This window comes from Protopterus annectens, chromosome 13.part0, assembly GCF_019279795.1.
Source record: "Protopterus annectens isolate FY-2018-M chromosome 13.part0, PAN1.0, whole genome shotgun sequence".
Classification (NCBI taxonomy): Eukaryota; Metazoa; Chordata; order Ceratodontiformes; family Protopteridae; genus Protopterus; species Protopterus annectens.
The window spans coordinates 533,349,000-533,373,921 of record NC_056747.1 but is presented as its reverse complement, the minus strand read 5'-3'; the positions used below and the strand labels follow the sequence as shown (position 1 = coordinate 533,373,921).

General features: G+C 38.8%; 1 protein-coding gene across 1 annotated transcript in view; it reads right to left on the bottom strand.

Moving 5' to 3' along the window:
* Positions 1-814: 814 nt before the first annotated feature.
* LOC122787932 (BICD family-like cargo adapter 1) overlaps positions 815-24,922 on the bottom strand; it is a 180,683-nt gene continuing 156,575 nt past the window's right edge. Inside the window, exons 2-4 of the mRNA XM_044054858.1 lie at positions 3,924-4,139; positions 1,944-2,048; positions 815-826 (exon numbers count right to left, since the gene is read on the bottom strand). Of these exons, the coding sequence (XP_043910793.1) occupies positions 815-826; positions 1,944-2,048; positions 3,924-4,139 (333 nt within the window). The remainder of the gene's footprint in view (positions 827-1,943; positions 2,049-3,923; positions 4,140-24,922) is intronic.

Below are 24,922 nucleotides of genomic sequence, written 5' to 3'. Positions count from 1 at the left end.
GGCCACAATCCTCTTAATTTCTGAATTGTGTTCTGTAATTCTTTCCTTCAATTTCCTGCTACATTTTCCTATGTAAAATGCTGTGCATGCTACACAGTTTGCTAAATACAGGATTTTGCATGCATTACATGTAGCATAGATATTAAATACACATTCCCTTCCTGTTTTGGGATGTATAAATATGCTATTAGTCTCAATATCTTTATAGCATGGGTACGTGCCAATTTTAGTATATTTACATGGTCCATGATTGTAGTTAATATCCGTACAGCATAAACATGATTTTAAATTAGAAAAATTTTTATATGCAAAATGTTTTTTCACCAATAGTTTTCTTTATCTCTGGCATTGATGTTAAAATTGCCCAGAAATTCATTATTTAAAAAAAATGCTCTTATAAACTTAGAAATATGCTAAAATACATTTTTGAAGGGTATGAAATCTGAAACACAAACATCTGCTATTTTCTACTGACTGCAGTCACTGATTTACCAGAAAACCACAAATTCTGAGAGGGACAGACCAAAAATACAAGGCAAAATATGAGCATTCTGTGAAATTCTGAGCTTTTTAATTCTCATCTATTCTTCTCCTTCTATGCTGCTACACTAGTGTGTGTAAATTTTTTATATGCACTATATAGCCACCTCTGTGTGTGTGCGTGCACTTTGAAGGGAGATTGCTAGTCCATTGCAGCTGCTCTACAGACTCATGCCTGTGTTCATATCTCTCAACCTCTTATCACAAGAAATCTGGACAAAGCTTAAAATAATGGAGAGGGGGGACTACAAAAGCTTCAAAACAGATACAGGTCTTAAATATTGCTCTTAAAAATTAAAAAAAAATTGTTAGAATAACAAGATTAGTGTTGGCATGCATTTTTCTGAAGGATATCAAGTCTGAAACTTAAATGTATGTCATTATTTAGTGACTTTAATCCCTATGGATTTGCCATAAACTCACATATTTTAAGAGGAACAGACCAAAAATACGAGGCTAAAATCTGGACATTCAGCAAAAATCTAGACAGTCGAGAGGTATGCCAGTGTTGTTTGGCTTAAAGTTGTATATATTTCTAATTCTTCAGAATACATATCTGTATTGGGTGAGGTTGTAGTTTTTTTAAGCATAATGAACTTGGACAGGTTCATAAAGAATAAATAAATGTATCTTCAACTGAAAAAGTGAAAAAAAAATGCAAATCGTAAATATAAAGCATGTTTTCTTGGGTGGGCAGAGCTCCTACACCCTAGTCTAGAGGGTTGTGCAAGTGGTACTTGAACCACTCCAGTGTTGCACTGTGGAGATCATGAAAAAAAAATGCAGTGATCAGTGGGTAGGTATCACTCGTTACATGAATGGACAGTAAAATCAGATGTGCACCCCCTGCTTGAGTGAGTTCATATGTTACTTAGATAATTTTATGTGGACAGAACTAAAATTATATCAGAACTTGACAGTTGTTCAGCTGTTATTTCTAATGGTGAGTGGCTGCTGTGATTCTTCATGGTATTAAATGAAATGTTTGTATACTGTGGTGGTGGTACTGCGGTAGCGTTGTTGCCTCACAGTAAGAGGTTGTCCTGTTCGATTCTCAGCTAAAGCGTCTTCTGTGTGGAGACTTGCGTGAATGGGTGTACCTTCGTTGAAGGTTGTGCGTCAAAGCTGGCAAATCAGCACGTAAAAATCTACTACCAATCATTAGCAGACCGGAGTTCCGCTGTGATGACCCCTAACTGGGAAAAGCCGAAAGACCCAACATTAAATGAAATGTTTATTGATAGGATGATTCACATCTATAGTTCCTGTCCAAATTCTTGGCTTTTCTCAGAAATAGATGTGTGTTGAATCAGCTCACTTTACTGTGTTTTTATTTTAAATACACCAAAAACAAATATGTAAATAAAATTACTTCGGTTCTGCAAACAACCTGCTGGACTTACCCTTCTGAGGACTTGTTTTCTACTGCAGAACACTTCTGAAAACTGTTCTCCAATTTTTCTTGAACTGATGTTTTTGAATAAATTTCCTCTTATACCACATGGTCTCTGTCAGAAGATCAAACATTCAAAAGAGTGAAAATCAAAATATCGAAAATATTTTTAATGCAGGGGTTTGCACCCCCCCATGCCCCCTGCTAATTATGTATACCAATTCCAAGACTGCACAACACTGGAGAAACCCCAAAACACACATTCCGACCAGCCACACAATGTCAACCAAAATGATCGACACATTTGAGTCGACATTGTGGCTGAAACCATCATGTGATAGCCGTATAGGAGCCGATGTAAATCAGACTCCTATATGATATATCACGTTTTTGCAGGGGACCAAGCCCCCCTGCACCCCCCCACACCTCCCCTACTTATATATTCTAACTTTGAGATCGCACTACAGTGGGGATATGGATGAATTTCCAATCCCTGCTGTACCGTGATCTCCGTGCACATAGTCAAATGCATTTATGCAAAAGCAGTAGTGCATTTGTATTGGTGTAATTTGACTATCCATGCCACTATTGTTTTGTGCACGACATTCTGATTTTCGGCAGCAATGCTGCTGACAGAATGTCGTTCGCACAAACAATAGTAAACCATATACATATATATATATATATATATATATATATATATATATATATATATATAAATCGGCAGAAGGGAATTAATGGGTTCAAATATACCCAGATTATTCTAACAAGCACTATAAAGGTTATTCATGATTAATAAAACATCACCAAACAGAAGGTTTGAAATGCATCCCCATGCTTATGGCTCAAAACAGGAGCAGGGTAGCTTGCACTTATCTTCGAAAGAAAATGTACAGTTCAGCAATGCTTCTGCCATCTTACCAGCTCCTTCAGTCATATACAGGCAGGATAATAGCCTGTCTGAGCATACAGACCTGCAAGTTTTACCTTTTTCCCATTGTAAGGGGACCTCAGACTTAGTTATATTAAGTGGGCTGTACACAGCCCTAGTTTATTTCAAATTTTGATAGCATGTTTTGCCAAATGCTTTTTTGCATTTTTCAGGAGAAACTACATTCGCTAAAATTACTTTGAGAAATTGACATACAGCCTGTCTGAGCATGTAGACCTGCAAGTTTTACCTTTTTCCCATTGTAAGGGGACCTCAGACTTAGTTATATTAAGTGGGCTGTACACAGCCCCAGTTTATTTCAAATTTTGATAGCATGTTTTGACAAATGTTTTTTGCATGTTTTGACAAATGTTTTTTGCATTTTTCAGGAGAAACTACATTCACTAAAATTACTTTCTGAGAAATTGACATACAGTCATGTGAGTCTAGCAGGTGTTTGCATGTGACAACAGCTAAGAAGGGAGTCTCCAAGCTGGAAAAGAGTAAAGTTAATATGAATCTAATTATTACTGCTGAGTATAAAATGGGAATTATAAATACTGATAGGGGCTAATCGGTAATGACTAACGAAAAACAGACAGTAGTAGTATTTAGCTAGGAGGCTGTAACCATCTTATAATAAAAATTTGCACATATGACTGCACTGAGGGTCATTACAGTGAACTTAGTGATATTGTGCAAATGTGGATATGCTACACTGTGTAAGATTGCACATCATAGTTTTTAATGACCGTAGAGAATTATTCCTTTTTGTCTGCACTATGATAGTTGCACTTGACCACTAATTCCCTTTGTCTTAATAGGTAGAAATGTAGGGTGCCTATGCGTATGCCTGACCAAAAACCACCATTGTGGGAAAGTGGAGAATAAAAGTGCAAAAGAATGGACTGCTTTCTGTCTTTGGAAGAATAAACACATGCTTCACTGCAGAACGTAGTCTCTTAAAATACTATACACTTCATCCTAAGCTTCTTAACAGCTCTGTTAAATGTCATTGTTCATTTAAAAATCATTCTACATTAAGTACGCAAGCATTACCTTGTTTAGCTGTTCACTGAGTCGTTGGTTCTTCTCAGCTAGATCCTGAACTGTCTTTGTCTTGTCTTTATCAGCTTCTCGCAGTTTACCCCTCATCTTTGTCACCTCTTCCTGAAGTTCTTGAGCATCTTTTTCCAATTCATAAACCCTGTCATCCCATGCTACTTCCTGGGCCTCATACTTCAGTCGTAGCTCGTGGTTCTCTTGCTGCAGTTCCTGTAGGAAGAAAAGGAGAAGCTTTAAAGCTTGGAAGGAATAATCTGATCGGGTGTACTGACAACATAGTGGTACAGTATTCTACAACAGTGTACGGTGGTACTGCTAGAAATGACAGGCAGGCATAGTTATTCTGTGCCAAATCTGACTGGACTTTCTCTGTAAATTTTACATCCCTATTTGGAGGCATTCATAGTCATAACAAAACGTAAAAGGTCCATTGTACTGATACTAGGCTGACAGCCAAATATCACTCAGACCACTTTCCGTATTTACATCATGGTGTAGACATTTCAATAAAGGTTGTCACAATCTTTTGGTGCCAGCTGGTCTAGTTTAAATATTTAGAAGCATGGGTTTGGTTAAAAATATTAATATCTTCAGATATGACTATTTTAAAAACAGACCTTTCTGTTCTTTTATTCATGCCCTTATCTCCATGTCTTTTTTCTTCAACTCTTTCTTCTGACTACATGCCCAAGAAGGCTGTGTTTTAGCAAGTGTAAGTGTTGTCTCTATTTTTAAGCAAAAATAACCCCTATATTATTTTAATCTGAATTATATTTTTGTGCTTTATATGAGGGAATACCTATATTTTAAATCTATTAAAGCTTAATCTTGGAGTGATATCTAAACAAATATTTCATATTTATATAGATATAGGCATCTGTCAGTGTAAATGCTGTCATTACAATATTTTAATACGTGTGCTATCATAATACTATTTATGAACATCTAGTTATATGTTTGTTAATTACAAAATGAATACTGCCTAGCACCAAGACAGTTCTGGGCTTGGCTACTGTAAACAATGCTGCAGAACAGTAAGTGTCTTGCTTTACTGGAACTACAGAAAGTACATTTAATGTAGCTAATTAACTCTAGATTTGTTAGCAAAGGTCATCATCCCATGACTCATGAATCAGGAAGTTAACCACACTTTCTATTCTTGATCAGCTGAAACATTCATATGTTTACTTAAAGGAAAGGAACTGCTTGCAGTTACAGTAGTGCAGTAAAAATATTATGGTATGCTCAGTAGAAGTTGGTTTGATTCCTATAACCTCCGCTTACATATTGCATAATTCTGATTACATTGTGCAAGCTAGCTCTTCTTTTAGGCCACACCTGAAGCTAAATTTTTTTATGCCTTTCTTGTGACATCAGTGCCAGGCCTGGTATAAATTTCCTATTCACCATCCACTTGTCTAGGTTTTGCTTAAACTGGGTAATAGACAAACTCAGCTTCACATGAAGGGGAAGACTGTTCCATAGGAGGGGCAGTCTCTGGGACACACATCTGTCTCTCCAGCATGTTCTGTTTATATCACAGACAAAATTCAAGTCCTTAGACCTTGTATTTCTGGTACTCTTTGACTTACAAATATGTAGGAGATTCATAAGTGTGGGGATTGCAGATGCCCTGTAAGCCAAAAGCTGATTTGGGCAGTACTGTGATGGTTCAAAGTCCCAGAAACACTGGTAGAATTAGTGCAAGCTATGTACAAGAACCCAATGACTCAAGTACCAACAGTGTTCAGTCTCACAGAGGGGTTCCCAGTGGGAATGGGTGCGCACCAGGGTTCAGCTCTGAGCCCACTGCTGTTAATAGTGGTGATGGACTGCATTAGCAAACATGATGGAGGGGCAGATCAAGAAGGTTGCTGTATGCAGATGATGTGGCATTACAGGCAGACTTTGAGCAAGAACTTCAGCAAAGGATAGGGGAATGGAATGCAAAACTGAAGGCACATGGGATGAAACAGTAATGGCAGCAAATTGAGGAAATCAGAAGAAGTTGAGAATTGAGATAGAAGAAAAGGTACTGGAACAGGTTACTAGCTTGAATTATCTGGGAGGGGTGGTTGAGGAGAAGGGAAGTCTGAATGAAGAGGTCAAAACTAGAATCAGAGGGGCTGCAGCAAACCGGCAGAGAATCTCAAGTATAGTGAATGACAGAAGAATGCCAAAGAAGGTGAAAAGCAAGGTGTACAAGACAGTGGTGTCACCAGTACTACTGTACGGTACAGAAACCTGGGCAGTAAAGGCACAGAAGGTGAGGAATCTTAGAGGTGATGGAAATTAAGTGTCTGAGAAGGGTGGTAGGATGCATACCATGGGACAACGAAGAAATGAAGATGTAAGAGCAGAAGCCAAAGTAGCTCCAATTGCAGAAAAGATGAAAGAGAACAGATTACAATGGTTAGGACACATGCAGAAAAGCAGAGGGCAATCTGGTGAAGAAGATTTGGGACAGACAGGAAGAAGGTAAGAGGAAATGAGGGCATCCAGCGAAGAGGTGGATAGAGTGTGTGAGAGAAGGTCTGTGACAGGCAGCAGTGTGCCATTGAATCGACAGAGATGGTGACAGTTAATACAATACTCTAACCCCATGTAGAAAAATGGGAAAAAGGGGGTTGATGATGATGATTGTAAGCCAGGCATAGATCACCCCTCAGCATTCTATAGGAGACTACGAAGAGGGAAAGGGCTTTAAAGTGTTCTGCATAAGGCAGGTTTGTTACGCCTTTAATTCTTTTGTTAAGAACCTTGGAGGTCACTCTAGTTGCTGCATATGCCTGGTCTTGTACATACCAAAGGGAGCATTGTACTCTATGATTGGTCTGATAAGGGTGGAGTACAGCAGGGTAATGACCTCTTTGGACCTAGACTTCATGTACTTCCTTATAAGTTGCACAACATTAAAGGATTTCCTCACCACTGTGGCCAAATGGTGATTGAACGTAAGGCTACTGTCTACATGCGTACACAGATCCTTCACCACTGGGTATACTCTTAGGGGTGTATTATCAACGTGGTAGTTAGCCAGGATGGTTGATTTCCCAAAGGGCACAGTTATGCATTTCTTAGCACTGAGTTTAAGACCATGGCTTTGGCACCATTTATTACTCAGAGATAGACCTTCTTGAAGAAAGCTAGTGTCTGCAGGAGAGTTGATGATAACCCCCAACTTGCAATTATCTGCAAACCTTAGTCAGCCTTAAACCTTCAGCATTTGCTTCCATTTCAGAGAAATAGATGCCAAAAAGGAGTGGGCCCAATGCCATGCCCTGTGGGACTCCATAAGTAACTGACCTCTTGGTGGAGGTGGCCCCCACCTATTTTGACCTCCTGGGCCCTATCAGTGAGCCATTTGGCTATCCAGCTGGTGATAAAAGGGTTTATACCTAAATTAGGAGCTTGTCTATAATGCCTGAGTGAGGTTGTTGTATCAAAAGCCTTGTCAAGGTAAGCTGTGTGCACAGCCTTACCTTCATCCAGTGCTTTGGTGACCCTCAAAAAAATTCTCCAGATTTAATAGGCATGACCTTCCTTTAACAAAGCCAAACTGTGATGGGTCCAGCATTTGCAGGTTACCTATATCCTCATTTATCACATCCATGATGATTCTTTCCATGGCCTTACATATTAGGGTGATAGGTCTTATGGGCCTGTAGTTACCCAGATCAGTGGATGGACCTCCTTTGTGCAGGGGAATGACTGTAGCCATCTTACATTCCTTGGGCACAAAAACCTGACTGAAGGCTCTAATTGAAAAGTGATTCAAGTGGACCATAGAAATCATGTTTCATGCTAATTATTAAACATCCTGGGATGTTATCAGGCCCCATCGATGTAGTGTTTTTGGCCTTGGAAAGTGCATTAATGACTTGTTCTCTGGTAATGGTTGGGGAGGTTGTGTTATGTGGTATGTCTGGACTGTCTTGGGGAGTGGGGGAAGACATTTGAGCTGAACCTGTCATCCAGAAAGTTGGCAGTGGCATCTGGTTCAGTGTGAGTGATGCCATTTACAATAATTTCTGATTATTGCTGTGTATTTCCTCTGAGGTATCAGACATAGCTGTAGAAAGCTTTGTGATTGTCTTTTTCCTAAGAAGCTATTTTTTCCTTCAAATTTAGCCTTTGAAGTATTAATTAACCCTCTTAGCTGCCTGTTTAGGTTGGTCAGCATACTTTTAGTATGTATGGCTTTGTTCCTCCTATGCTTGGCCAAGATTTTTTTTTTTTGTATAACCGATTGATAGTGTGAGTCCACCAGGTTGTCTTGTCTTTTGAGTTTGTCTTATTCATATGAGTCGACACAGCTCGGTCTATACAGCTATCAGTATAACTGTACAGAGCTTTTGTAAGTGGCACAGTGTATTCTATGGTGTTTACTGAATTTGGGGGTGCTTGGAATTTAGCCAGGGTGTTGCTTAGTAGAGTTAGCTTTGGAATAGATCCTGAAGGTTTTTTGGTTTTGTTGAATCCCTAGATTTAATTTTTATTTCAAGTAATACTGCCTTATGGGGTGGCACAGTGGTGCAGCTATTAGCATTTTCACCTCACAGCAAGAGGTTCTCTGGTTTGATTCTTGGCTGTGGTGCTGTCTGTGTGGAGTCTGTATGTTTTCCCTGTGTTCGTGTGGGTTTCCTCTGGGTGCTCCAGTTTCCTCCCACATTCCAAAGACATGCAGTAGGTGCATTGGACACCCTAAACTGGCCCTAGGTGTGAGTGTGTTTGTGCAAGTGTGTGGTACACCCTCCAAGGAGGGTTGGGCACCAGGCTAGCAACCTGTCTCCTTAAAACCGTTACTGCTACAGAAACAATGCGTGCCTGGAGGGACAGTCATTGCCTGATGTGCTGAGTGGCATGAATGGAACTGAGAGAGAGAGAATACTGCCTTATGGTCAGATCTGACAAGCAAAGCTATTACATTGAGTGAGGAACATTGCCCCTTCCCCCATGTTTGTGAGTACAATGTCAGGGATGTTGTGCCCTTGGCAGGAGAATGGATCAACTGTTCCAGGATGTTGGTATTAACAAAGTTTAAGATTTGCTGGGCTTTTTCATTAGAAGTGGTGTAGGATTCCCAGTCTATAGAGGGGTAGTTGAGATTCCCAATGAATATCGTATTGGATTAAAACGGTGAAGGACTCTAGTACATTGAGAGAGGTAGTATGAGTTTCCTGGGACATGGAAGGGGACCTATATGTTGCAAGGATATGGTATACAACCCTGTTTATAGTGAGTTGCGCATGTATGAGTTTCAGTGGGTCATACACTTTAATTAATGGATGTCAGATTAGTCTTAATATAGATGGACAGTCCTCCACCTTTAGTTCCCTCCTGTACAGTAGCTGGTCTAAAAGCATGAAAGGCATTATAACCTTGCATTGCTAGGGTACTCTCAGTGATTTTAAACCATGTTTCCATTACTACACCAATGTCAATACTCTCCAAGGAGAGGAAGGCTTGCAGGGAGTGGAGTTTCTTGTTAAGACTTCTAGCATTGAGCAGTATCACCTTCAGATATTTCTTCATAGGTTCAGTTAAGTTGGTAGGTTTATCAGCTTAGCATTACCTAAAAATGGCACTATGGGGGTTGGAGAGATCTTTGCCAATATCCAAAAGCCTACAGGGGATAAGTGCAGACCATCCCTAGCAAAGCAGGGTGGTCTGTCAACCATGTCCTGCCAGGCTGTCAAATATTGTAACTCCCTGCATTGATACCAGAAACTAAGTCAATTGTTAAAATAAATAATTTTCTGTTGGTAACATGGCATCATCCTTGGAGAAGGTAGTATACTGCTCCATGCTAGACTCATACCTGCCTGAGACACATAAGCAGTGGGCTCAATCATGTCTCACTTCATATAGTCAAGGGAGGTATCTCTTGGATCATTAACAACCACATGGACTATGATAGAGTTATACTGGTACCAGTGGTACATTTACCTCAGTGTCTATGTGACTTGATGGATCCTAGCCCCGAAAAGGCAGCTAACCATGACTTTCTCCCTACTCAGTCTGGTGAGGGGGACAACAGTGTGCCTCACTATTGAATCACCAGTAACCAGGAAATTTGGCGGTGTGCTGGTTTGCCTTAAAAGAAAACTCCAACCTAGAACAAAAAAAATGTTTTCACTCTTTGTTTCCTGACCCATTTTAACACCTCAAAGTCACTCTAAGTGTTTTTTTTTGTAATTTTGGCTACCAATGGGGCTTGATGTATCAATGTAACCTTGTACTCCCTCAAGCCTTTCTCTTTCTCATAATACTTTGTATGACTCATGCCAGACATAAGGAAGTCCTAGTGCTTGCTGCTGTGCCCTGCATGCTTTGGTATCACTATGTTCCCACATGTTCTTTCTGTGGTACTCTGTTTCATATGTGCAAAAGTTTCTTATTTATGTAGTGGTGCATTCTACCATTGCCTATGGCACTGCCAATGTTTTGTATATGATGTGCACTATACAGCTCAGTGCTTTCTATCTGCTCACTGCTGCCCCTTTTTGATTACTTTATGTACTGCTAGCCTCTGTCCCACATTGAGTAGAAGATGAGGGCAGTTATTGTACATGCTGTTTGTGCATTGTAGTCTGTGACATCTGTCCTGTGTTAAACATTGTTGTATATTCATTCCCACAGTTGGATTTGTAGATTCTTCTTGAAGTTGTTGAAGATCATTGCAGACTCTTTCTTTAGCCAAACTTTTGATTTCCATTTTTAATATGCATTAAAATTCCTTTAATTGTCATGACTGCAAGCTTTATTCCCATTGTAGTGCTGTAATATCTAATGTTAAATTAACACAAAATTGTATCTATAGCTGCTCTGAGACATTGTGGCAGGTAGGAAACTCCAACTTTGAGAACATGTGTAGGTCTTCAGTAATCATTCCTTGTATTGTAATTTTACCTTCATTGTACATTAACTGATATGTTTCGGCTTTTTACACATCATTATAGGATTGTTTTGTTGAGAAAATGATGACTTCTTCCAGTACAGGAAATCACATCACATAATGTTCCACCTGTATAGTCACCTCATAAGTAAGGATATCTCATCCAGGGACAAGGTCATTTAACATCCCTGTATTCTTCCTTTATAAGGTCCATTATTGAGTACATTGCCCCTGTCGGCATGTACCTCGCAAAGCACACGCAGCAGCTGAAGAGACCACAGAGGTTCCTCACCAGGAGAATATAGGGCCTCAAACATCTACCATACACAGGCTAAAAGCCCTATCCCTCTTTTCAGTGTCATACAGACTCCTCAGAGGTGGCCTCTGTCTAGCATGCAAGGCGATCTCAGACCCCGCCTTGATTGGATTGCTGCATATCTACAAATGAAGCTCCACTCAAGTAACCCACACGTGCAGCCTCAACCTGGTCTGTGGCATCAACAGGACTTATTGGTTGGACAGATTTGCATCACAGAGACTCCCCTATCAGTGGAATAGAATCCCTCTCCACATCAAGCAGAGTACCTCTTTACACCTTTTTAAATGCAACCTGGATAACTGGATGGGAAACAGAAAATACATCCCTGGGATTCCACCTGTGTCCCTGCTGGACAGGGGCATCAGGTGCTGACTTGCCTAAACATGGGCTAAACTCTTGACTAGGCTTATAAGGGCCTCAGGGCTAATAGCCTAGTAACTTCCTAGGATCCTATAACTTTGAATTCCCATGCCATTGACATATAATGGGATTTGGGAGGGTCACTGTTATTTTCTTTACATTCTGTAAAAGGACTGCTTCTTTTCTATCTTTAATCACCCTCATTTATGTTTGGCTCAGACCTTGTTTTACACTATACTTAGAAGTTATCCAGCCACAGCCAGAAAAGTAACTAAATTGCAGGCCTTTGTTCATAGTTTTCATTTGTAGTCTGAGGAATTGATTCTGCAAGGGTCTCTCAGTGCATTGAAATTTTAACACACTTCTGCAGTAGTGTGGGGAGAGGGGACTCTCAATTCCTCTTGAACGACAAAAGAAAACACTGAGCAGTGAATAGTTCTAGGGTGGAGTTTTCCTTTAAGGGCTTAGCAATGGAGGCACTGGATACAGTGTGTGTAGCTTTGGGTGATGTTTTAATGTAGTGTTTATGTGATGGCTGAGGACCCTTTCTTTGATTGTACTGTGCAGGAGGTCTTAGTGGTTTAAAAAGAAAGAAACATTTATCTAACTGACATGCCTATGTGTGACATTCCCACTCTAGGCTAGTAATCAAGCAGCCTGATCCTCACCACTGACACTAGAGAGAGTGAGAGATTAACTTGGAATGAAAATGGATACACCCAGTATTTCCAGATGCAGTTGTCTGCATTAAGCACAATTTTCCTTAAGAGTACATAGGGAACACACTCAGTCCGTGGTCTGGGTTTCTCTATTTGTCTCCCTCCAGGTCCCCAGTAAAACTCCCCCACTGGCACAGCTGTAGATTTCAGACCTCAGCTGAGAGTCCAAGACAAGTTCTCCACCACTTTCTCTGTGAAACCATTGCTTCATGCCCCTGCTTCAAGCAACTGACATACACATACTGAGATTGGATTTGCACACACACACCTGGGAAAGGCTGGCACAGATTTACTAGCTATGCCACCTTCTGTCCAGACTATAAGATAGTTTCAACACCAACAGACACTCCAAAGCTCTGACAAGGGTACCCAATTATACTGAGTGAAATTAATATCAATACAAATGGTAGTTTAATGAAACAGCAAGGCTTTCAGGAGTGGCCACAGTGTCACCAATAGATATAAGGACTCTCAAAGTTCAAAATATTCTCTAAAAGACCGGCCACGATGAAAAGTTTGACTATATTTAATAATAAATAAAAAGAACATGAAAATATTAAATATATATTTACAATAAACACCAGAATGTCATTCACAGGAAATATTATAAATAACACAGATGGACAGGTTAACACAGTTACAGAAAAACAATACTTAACTAATTTCACTAGATTTTCCTGACTGACCTAAAGAATTATTCCATGGTTACTTACTAGAGCAAGGCAAGATGAAGTAGGTGAATGATCCTTCTTTTTCAGGTTAAAAAATAACAGAGTGCCTTGATTCTTCAGACTCAGTATTAAAACATTTTTTTAGTGATGGATTACAGAATGACATCACATGCATCTGGTCGTCTGACTTCTGGTTCCCATGCTTCCCCCCTTGGCTAGAAGCTGTCAGGATTTAGCATGTGTGTCAATAACACACACACACACACACACACACCTGCTGCAGCTCCTAGAAGTCATAAAACAATTTCAAACCTCCACCCTTCCAGAGTAGCATTTAGTTCACCCCGGTGACAATGCAGGATGCTTCCTAGTACAGACTTTTTGTTTCTGGCTGCATTGAGAACTGTAACATACAATCTTTATGGCCTAAGCCAGGTAATTTAATTTCTATCTATTTTCAAAGGATGAGATTAACTACTTCTATTCCAGCATCCTCTGTTAAAACATACATTTAAACAGTTACAATAATAAATGTATATTTCTTTTTCTGTTCAACAGGGAACACTATTGGTACATTTTTAACACAAGCAGCTTTACAAATACATTTTCAGTATGAGCATCTGTAGAAATGAGTTTGATATACAAATGGCATATAATTCTTTACCAAATGCCAGCTAGCTGTTCTGACATATGTTACACATCGACTGCCTTACTTCTCCTGGCATAACCTCACATCGTCACACTATGTATAAGAAAATTCTTATATTAAACAATGTCTAAGTATTTCTGTACCAAAGAGGTACATGTTTCATCCATTTTATTTCAGTTCTTTCTTCTGTCTCTGATCAGTCATTGACTGATGACTTTCACTTAACAGTTATTCAATGTTTTGGGATCTGGAAAGAGAGTTCCTCCAGTCCATCTAGCCTTACCCTCTATCTCAGTCAGAATCCATTTAGAAGTAGCTTGCTTGCTTGCTAGCTATTTATTTATTTATTTACCAGTAAAGTCCAACTGGGCGTGTGCTTATTTTCAGCAAAGGCTTGGGAAGAAGAGCTCCAGAGGCAATTAACATGTTATATTAGCTTATTACAGAGCAACAATAAATGTTTTCACATACAAGAAAGAATATACAGTAATGGACACCTTATCATTTTTACATATATTAGATGAAACATAATTGCACATTAATTACATACATTAGATATTACTAAGGAGACTGTATATATGAGACAAGTGGTCTTTACAATTATATGATTCAAATCAGTATGATTCTTCTTGATAGTTAAGTTTTGTTTATTATAATATTTTTAGTATACATATCTTATAGTACAGGGTTGGGAGTGGAGAGAAATTACAGGAGAGGGAAAGAAGGAGATAGAAACGTTTGTTTTTTTTTTAGTAAAGTGTGAGGTTTGGATAGGGAAGAAGCAAAGAGGTGAAAAAAAGTTAGGGACTGTATAGTGATAATAGTGTAAGGTATAGATCAAAGAGGCAGGAAATTCAGTTGTATAAAATATAACAGAAAGATGGAGGGTAGTGTTACAGTTGCAAATTTATCAGAACTGGGCTTGCAGCAAGTCAGTCTCAAACAGGAAAACAGTTTGCATAAAAACTTTTCAAACGAAACACTTCTCTGTCTCACAGACAACCTTTTACATTATTAGTAGAGTTTTCTCTTATATTTTATTAAACATGAAATACCTCTTAATTTGTCCATATCCTGTTATAAATAACAGCAAATAGCCAATCCCCCACTATATTGTTTTTACAGTTCATAGCTTGAGTTTTGCTTAGGAATTTGTCTTAGCCTGTTGCGTGATATTGGTATATATAATAGAGAGTATTTTAATGTTTGACAATCCAGACCTGTGAAGTGTGAACTGTCAGCCACAAGTGAATGAGTAGGGCAGGAAGGGAATGACAAGCAACTTCACACTCTAATAAGTGACTGTTGAGGATAGTGAGGGGAGCAGTAGTTAGAATTGCTACAAGAAGTTAAACACTTTGTTTGCAAAAATGTTGAAATTTACCATCTAAGGGTGCTTAGCAGATTACACTTAACACAGATCAATGATTCTAAGAATGAAGGATAATCTGTCTCAAAACATTGAAAGAAGACAGTGGTACACAATGTTGTCATTGTAAATGAGTAAATATATGCAGAGACAACACCCCAAAATTATGCAATCCACATGTATCATATTATGGGAACAAAAAGTGCATTATTGGGAAAAGATAGGTGCAGTACAGCAAGATATCATCAGTATGGGCACTCCCATGAAGTCATTTTTGGGTATAGCCAATTATAAACTAATGCTAACCAGAAGAGTGACACTGTGGATTGGTACCATATAAAAGTGAGTGATATAATGAGAAGCATATTTTTAGTAGATTAAATAAATGGATCATACTGACAGTGTTCAAAATTTCAAAACTATAATAATATAAACATGTTGACAGTTTTCAAAGGTTTAGTCAGTAACATTAACACAGCTAAATAAATGACAGAAACTGTACTTTGGATTACTGATATCTGTTTACAGCAATGTTTCCTAAGTCAATAATGAAGCTGATTTCTACTGATAAGGGCAGCTTAAAACTGAATTTTAATTGTTTTATTGTGTGTTTATACTGTGCTTCTGATATCATCTATACTGTTAGACGTTCTGAGCACAGTCATCTCTTTTTAACATAACTTAGTACTGTGTCTGCATCTGTCATCACATTGCTCTTACATTTCTTATAGTCATTGTACATTAAACAATTCGACCAGTGATGCTATCTTTATATATTCCCCTACAAAAAGGCATTTTCTGTCCACTGAGTTCTCTTTCACAAGCACTGGAGGTAGAAAGATTGTTAAATCCACTCGATCCTCTTTTTAGTAACATTTTATACCACATCTTAGTGCAACTTTTTTTATTTGATGTGTATTCTTTTACTGTGGTTATATGAAACAAAAAACACTGTCCTATATCTTTCGTTAGAATGTTGTCTATGCCCAGTATGAAAGATTGTCACATTTGTTTCTGCTACTTTTTTGCAGTCATTGCTTAAACACAGCTTCCCACCATTTTATTTTATTGCAGGATAAACGCAAACTGTTCCAAAGTATTGAATGAAAAATAGTCTACAATATTCCAAATCTGAGTCAGTTGCTTCCTTAAAGGTTCCCCACCTTTTTTAGTAACAAGTAACCTTAAACAGAATTTTTATGCTCAGATTTCTTTGAGTTTCCTTAAATATAAAACCAGAACAATAAGAGAATTGTCTATATTATAACTGAAAACATTAGCTTTTGTTACACCTGATCAGAGTCCATCATTTTCTAAGCAGGTCAGCCCATCAACAATAATTCAATTATTTTATCTGACCATAATTGTGCCTGTATTCAGAAGAACATTGCAGATTTTTATGGCATAATCGTTCTAAGACCAAATGTGCTACAATTCACCTGACCATAAGTATGCAAACATTTGTAGAAAATTCCAGTTTTACACAATATAATTTATCTAGGAACAAATGTGCTCTGTAATTAAATTAATATGGATAATTACTTTCCTGTGTAGCACTTTATATTTATGTCAAGCCACAAATGCTGATGTAGTTGCTGCTACATCAAACCATACTTGTAGGATCTTTATTACTCCTTAATATACTTGCTAGAGGAAAGTGACACAATTTATCAAAGACCTTAATTTTTGTGGTAGATATGCCAACTCGCCTTAGAGATCAAGTGGTTCAGTCTTCCATTTACTATTAGTTTATGGCATTATTCTTATTGTAATTAATTCATGAATTGTTCAGTTGAAGATACAATACTATGCCATAAATTTTAACTAATAATAATGTTGTTTCAAATACTAGTAATCCAAGGCTTATATTTTCAAAAGGAAGTTGTACAGTTTGTAGGACACACACACACACACACACACACACACACACACACACACACACTGCCCAGTTATCCACTGTTTGCCTCGGATATGTATGTCTATTAGTATCTGTGAATTTCAATTCTATGCACTGTATGTGGCAGGTTTTCTTACATTTTTTTTGTCAGCCACTGCAGCCTTTCAATGTGCTACAGGGATCAAACATTTCATTTTATTTGTTAAATGTGTGAGTGAAGTGATCCTATGTGGACCACTTTCAGCCACTACTTGACCCACAGAGGAGTAAACAAATGCAATATATATTTGAACAGTGTAGCGAAACCAGTAAGCTAGGGTGGATTAGAGAGAAGAGAGGAAATAGAAATGGCCAAAGAATACCTACACAGGTAGAGGACACATACAATGCATAAAGTCAGAAATCAAAGGTCATGATGAAACCCTAGAGATGTGAGGCAAAAGCCTTAGTGGCTGAGCTGCTGGGTGCTTAATGTCACACTCCTGACATCCTTTTAAGCTTCCCCCACCCGCTTCTTATATTTATGTGTGTCTTTCTTTTCCATTAATTAATCCTCTTTATAAATGCTACATTTATTCATGTCACCATTTTCCACATTTCTTTTATTCTTAATACCTGTTCTTATTCCTTTTAGTATTTCTTCCATGATGTATCCTTTAGTTAACTTCTACCATCTATCTGTCCGTCCATATTATTCACATCCCTTATGTCTCGGGATTCTAAGGTAGTCCATAATGATATGAATTTGAAGAGTCTCTGCAGTGGGTAATAGTTAAAGATTTTCGAGTTCAGTACAACATTTCTGCACTCTGTGACTCCCATACTCTGGTATACACTTGTACCAGTGGCAATGTGACATCATATGGTAGGCAAGAAGAATGCACTCAGGTCTGGAGCTTCTCAGTTTTTATTTATTTATTTTGCTTCTTACACATTTCAAGTATTGATTCTAATATATAGAAAATTCCCTGATTCAATGCCTAAGAAACTTAGAATTGTAAGTGTTTTTGACATGACTAGATCACCATCAAGGACTGCCAACATTTTAGGCTTTGCTGCCTCAGAAAAGGTTACAAGGTGAAGGAGTGCCACAGGTGACAGTGCTTCAGGCTTGCAATTTGAACAAGAAGTCCCAATAAGCTGAAGATTTGCACTGGCAGGAGCATGCCTCACACAGTCCTGGACCATAGTCAAAGTAAAGACAGATATTAAAGGATCAGGAGGCCAGACATCAGCCACATATTGTCCAACTAGTTCTGTCCCCAGGATGGTGCCAGCCCCTTTGTTCACCATGTGTTCTCACTAGGTTAGTGAGGGATCAAGCTAACAAGTTGTTATTGGGTGATGAAGCAGAGTGGGTTCAGACAGACGCTAATGGAAAGCTGCCACTGTGTGTGTTTTTGTGTGTGAATCATAAGGTTCTAGCACTGGCTCATCCATGTTTAAATGTTAAGAAAAAAAGTGCAGATGTTTGTGTGAAGAAAACCCTCCCACTGAAGGCTTAATGATTAAGTTTTAGTTAAAGGAATCCACTCCTCTTGCTTCCTCTAGCTCTCCAGCTAGACCTGTGAGATGGCCACAGCTCCGCCCACAGCCATTGGATCAATGCACAATGGATATTCCTGCCCTTTTTGATTTTTTTGGGGTGATGTCCTTATAAGTGCAGTAGTAACAGTATGGTTGTATGCTGATGCAAAGCCTCTCATGACTTGAGCACCAGTTGAGTCATGTTCTTTTCTTTCACCTCCTCCTGATAGGTCTAGGGACTGAGGAGTACATCCTTCTCCATTAGTATCCAATGTTGAGGGGATCCTCGTGGTACTGTAGTCTTTGCTTTGGAGAAATTCAAAGATAAGGAAACCTTCCCTATATATTTATCCACAGGTAATGTGTTCTTTTTAGAGCAGAACAGTTATGCAAGTCTCTGGATTGGCTTGCATAATTTCTGCTTTCTCCCTAAAAAGGCTAAGCCAATACTTGGACAAGAAAAATTATGAACCTTTTGTTATCCCGTAGTGGAACTTGTCTTAAAGGAATGCAGATCAGTGGCCTGTATGCATCCAGATTATGTGCATTTTGATACAGCAAACAGGGCTAAAGCCGTCTACAAAACATCACAGGAACAATGGCAACTTGAATAAATATCCTAGACAAATTTTTATTTGATCCCTGTGATTCAGCATATGTCCCAAGGACCACAAAACCCATCTGCTTTCCTGACAGATGCAGAATTCAAAGCGTCGCGAGCAAAAGAATGTTCTCCAATGCAGCTGTGGATTTCAGGGTCCTGAAGCATCTGGTTTCAGTCTTTGATTCTGAAGTAGCAGGGTCTCTGATAAGGAACCACACATTTTTTAGTGAATTCCCAAGATGCTCACTGAAATTTTGATTGTGTTGATGTTGTGTGGCTTAGGCACAACATCTGGAATGTTCCTGCACCAAACACTGTGTCTTAAGGATGATGTGAGGTAGACTAGTTTTAAAATCCACATCATTGGAAAAGTGAAAATGAGTATGAGATATGTGAAGTCTGACATCAGCGTGTCTCAGTATTCTCAAGGTACAACAACAATGGAATTAGTACATAAGTAAGTAGAGGGAGTGTTGGAGGTGCAGTCTGTTATATTGGGGCTATGGGGGTTGTCCCCTGCAAAACGACCTTAAAGAGACAGTGACTGCCAACATTTACAGTGTTCATGCAGTTTTACTGTTTTTTTCTTTTTGTCATGATTCTGGAACTTATAATATGAGTCTTAGAATTACATAAGGAGACACTTGGGACATTGGTTCACTGAGTTTGCCCTATCAGTAAACTGCAGCAAAAAAAAAAAGGTTCCCAATGTCTGATCACTCAGTTGGCCTCATTATAGAGTTCTGAGGTTCTTCCCCATCAACAGCACTGGTAAGAGACCAGTCATTCTCCAAGGAACTTCTGGAATAAGCTCAGTCTTTTTTCCTTACTGCCTCTTGCTCCTACAGAAAAGGAAGGGATTCTGCTCTCATCTCTCCTTTGTTCCAAAGAACATGAGATGGTCCGTCCTATTTTTGACATCAGCAATAGTAGACAGCACATCTAGTATGCCAGACTCCTTCTGCTGACCCTCCAGATGATTATGTCCTGCTTATTTAAGTACATGGATGGTGTTGCTTGATGTGATGAATGTCTTTGGGCAAATTAGCATTTGCAGTCCTCACAGGAGGCTCTTTTAGTATTTCAGTAGGTAATTTCATGTTTCAATCCAAAGTGTTATTGTATAATATTCATCTGTACCTACTAGGTTTACAAACTCCGTAGCTGTGGTGGACGAGGCCTTGCATAAGAATTCCTACTGCTCCTATATCAAGATAACTACACTGGGAGATATCTCCTCTGGTGTCAACAAGCAGGATTCTCTTCACTGAGGTAGAGATGATGCTCATACATGCCAACAAAGAAGGCTCTGGAGGTCATGGCTTTGACATATTGGGTGAGGATGCAGAGGTGTATTGGAAATCCAAACTCTTCTGACCCCATGATGAGCGCTTTTTTCAGTATCTCATTTACACTCACACTTATGAAGATGCCACTCAAAATTGTGGTTCGTCCTTCTGTGTAGTTCAGTAGGAAGGGGGGGGGGTGTTAGCAATGGGTGGTCCCCCCTTCAGTGGCAGGAAGATTTTTGTATACCTTTCCTCTCTGTTGCTGGGCTTACTTGCAAAATTTAGAGATTTAGAGACTTTTAACTTGCGGATGTGTAGCTGCTCTATCAGGCAATCACAAATCCAGCCCTGATGGAGCTGCACACATCTACAAGTCAAACATCACGAGGCTCACCTGATCCAGGGATCTAAACTTAGTCAGTGACTCAATCAGAACATGCTGGAGAGACAAATGTTTGTCTCAGAGATTGCCCCTTATTTGGGACATGCTTTCTACTCGCATTAATCAGAACCCTTCCCTGGCCTTCTTCAAATGCAGTTTGGATCAATGGATGGAGAATCAGAAATTCACACCTGGGGTAGTGCCTGTGTCCCTTACGGACAAGGGTAATCTGTAAAATACTCAATGCACAGGCACAAATCCATGCCATCCTCTAGCTCCTACGGGCCACACAATGGGTAGAAATGGGTTATATTGACTAGGATTGTAAGGGCCCTTAATATGTTAGCCTAGCAATTTTGCATGAATCTGTGAACCTATAAAGTCTTAAACTCAACCTTGCTACCAGTCAATGAGCAAAAATAATTAATTTTTAGGCTTTCTGGTTGGTGGCAGTACCGAAAGGAACAGAACGTGAATGTTTCTTCAGTTTCATTGACAACCAGCTCCATCTCTAGGCATGCCTGTTCAGTAAGATTTCTTGATCCCACTCAGCCTTCCAGTACAGGTCTTGGACAGGTCTAAATCTGCCAAAAAGCTTTCTACTCATCAGACATTGTATACTATGTGGAAGACATTCTCCAGTTTGACAAAGAGGACCTAAAACGTCCTCACTGGTTGAGTTTTCATGTGGCTCTTACCTTCTTTAGACACCTGTTTGACTTGGGGTTTAGCTTTTTCAGAGTGAGGGTACATGACAGCAACACATCTCATATTATCTCTGTGGCTGAGTGGGTAGGTTTGCAGGTAGGTATAACCTATTTTATTGATCTGTTTGACTTGGAACTTATGTATTCAAAGTCAAGTTGCATGCTTCCACCAACGTAGAGCATCACAGTCTTTTGTACCGTAAACCTTTTGCTCAGCACCAGCTTGTGAAACCGTTCCTTAATATAGCCTGCATCTTTGTCTGTCTTTAAGGAAAACTTCTCTCCCTGAAGACTTTAATTTTTTGATTGATAGACTTGTCTGTCCTCCAGCTGAACTGACTGATTCCACAAATGGGTTGCTCTCCTGAAAGATGTGTTTCTTGGTGGTCAGTCTACCCATGAAACATTGGTGCTGCAGGTCCTGATGAGTAGGGAACCATATGTGGTCTTTTACAGTGACCAGGTGTCTGTTACGACTGATATCCATTTCCTGCAAAAAGTGGTTTATGAACTGTCCTGTATGTTTCCAGCTTCCTAATCTCTTCTCATAAGACAGATCTGCATTCTGTTTATCAATTTACTGAGTGTTGTCTGCTCTCTCTCTCCATCAGATATATTTCTGTTTTTGTATGAGGCCTGTAGAACATGACAGATAAATTCTAATATTTTGTAATATGTGCTTATAAAAACAAAAAGTATGTCAGGATTTTTATACGTCGACATCTTACTTGTCTCATCATGTCATTCGCCCCATTTTCTTTCTAGGGTAAAATCCATGTAGGGGAGGAGAGACAGACAGATGGACAGACAAAAAGAGCCCTCCATATCCTTGATGCACGCCACCAGCTCAGGTCCTACCTCAACAGATAGCATGTCAGGAAAGAGAGATTTCTTACTCATCTTTTTTCTGGCAATGAGGGCCTGCCTGTGGCAAAGCAGACTTTAAGCAAATGGATTGATATTTGCATAATTTTCTGCCACTGGGTGGACAAATACTCAGTGGCCAATGTGGTTAAAAGCTACTACTCTGTGGCTGAGTCTGCTTCTGTCATCTATTAAAACATGTGCCCATTGTGAATAGCTCAATAGTTTCTAGTAAGGTGTGTTAAGGTCAAGGACCATGATAATGCAGGTACCAAAGTCACAGAGTAGACATTCAGACAAAACCAATTATCTGAAGACTTCTTGAATGATTCTAGTGAATTTCATTGTCTTACTTATAATGGCAGTCAGTTTCATGATCACAATACATCGGGTGATGAACCTTGATCTAAAAGTGATTCTGCATTTTGCTTTTTGAAAGGTATACTTTGCCCAATAAGAAATTCACACAAATTACAGCAACTCAGCATTAAATGAAAGTCTTGCTTCTTCATCATGAAGTGCATGATATGCTAGACACAGTTTGCCATGTAACCAGGGGTAACTGACAGAAAATAAGTTAAGTTTTCCTGCAATCCATAATTCTTTTAGTAAATTTTCTTTGGACATCATCTAGTATGGAGAGGTCATCTCTTGAACATGTGCAAAATAATGAGTTGTATTCCATGATAGGTCTGATATACACTGTAAACAATTTCAATAGGATTGCAACAGATCTGCAAGAAAAATTTCTCAGGAGGCCCATGACAGACATGGATTTTGCCTTTTGTTTAATCTTAAGTTAGAACTTTATATATACACTTAGGTCTCTGTATTTAGTCAATTCCCGCATAACATGAATTCCCCAAAAAAAGGTTGTGCAGGTCTGAAATGACTAAAATACATAACACCACTGTTGACATTAAGACCCATTTTTATCAACCATTCAAATAATTTTGGGCACGTATGAATTTTACTCTAAATAATCTGATAGTGATGTTAAAAATGCTCAAATTTTAGTATCATCAGTATATCTAGGCAGCCAAAAATCATTATTAATAGGCAAAAATCCAAATACAAAGTTGAAGTATAGGGCCTAAAACAGACCCCTGTGGGACACCATTTGCAGTCCCTGACCAATTTGAAAAGGGTCTCTGAACTTTAATACACTGACATTTATGTCTTGGCCAACACTTCTCATTCAATAATATAAATATTTATCTCATGTTTTACCAGAGAATTAATTGTACTTGCATGAAGGATACTATCAAAAGTGTTTAATAGATCTAAGTATGCAGTCCTAACACTACAACCATTATGTAAAGGCTCACTAACAGTGTAATAAAATGTGGTCATATTGGACAAAGTAGATCTTTCCTTGTAAAACCATGTTTAAGATCAACCAGTGCTAGTACGTTCTGATGGATGCTTCGAAGTGATAATAAACACCTCCCAAAGCACTAGCTCATAAGTCATGTCACGCTTATTGCGTAATAGTAGTATCGGCAAATGATCCATTTTTCACATCAGCCGCAAGCCACCATGAATCCAGAACAGTATTTGTCACTAATAAGATATTAAATAATGTTGTTAAAGGGCATACCACTTGGCAAGAGGTTATAAATGAAACAACCTAACAGAGTTCTGGCCAGCACCACTGTTTTTCTAACCATATTTAAAGCAAATTTTTACCATATCTTCTGTGAAGAATGGAAAAGTGTGAGATTCATCCATAATTGGGATGTCATTAACAACTACTGTATTTGATGAAAGTGAAGTGAAGTAGTCCTTTAAAACCTCAGCTATTTCAGAAGAATAACAAAGAATTCTGCTCTGATTAAGAATAGAATCAAGTATACTGTTAGCCTTTTTGAGACTGCTGACAACTATAAAACATTTTATCATAAGCATTCTTAGAGACTTTTTAATAAGCAGTTTTGGGTGCCTTCATTTCATTTTTCAGTAATCTAAAAAATTTGTAAATGTTTTTCTTATTTGCGCTGTAACCACTTGATTGTTGGAATACACATTTAATGAGCATTGCAGCTTCAATTGTGATTCCAGGAGTCAAGCATCACCTGGCAATGCATTTCTTCAGAAATTTTCCTTTTGGGCACCTGGTCTTTACCCATTTTTAATATCCTGCTTTTCTAGAAGATTTGGGGTACTTTTTGGAACTTTTCACAACATTTACATATTTCAAACAGCCTTAGAAGTCCCATACAGTATGAAAGAGTGCTCATCAGATCAGATTATCTGTGCGAAGGTTGTGTGCAGTGGGAAATTTATTATTCTTCTACTATCCCCTGTGACAGGGTGGCCTTTCTACCTTCCTTTCGCAGATGGATTTCACTGGAAGTCAGAAAGGTGGACAATTTTATGTTGTTTTTTCCATCAGTTATGATTCTTTGGAACTCATAACTCCAAAAGTGAAGAAGAAAAACTTTTTAGTCTACAGTATCTGTATCGTCTCTTCCATATACATGAAGGCATTTGCTTTGTACCCCTATATTATTATTATTACCCCTGAGTCTTTCCAATTCGTTTGTAAGAATAATTACCCTGGTTTTGGTACCAGGTAATCCTGTGCTTGTGGGGAGGTGAGGATGATGACCCTGATCATGGGGGTCTCAAACTGATTAGAGTATTTGGTTAACTTATTTAAATATTTATGTTAAAAGTTTGTTGAAGTTACAGTGCTTTTGCAACACTTCCATTATGATGGATTAGGACACTAGTTT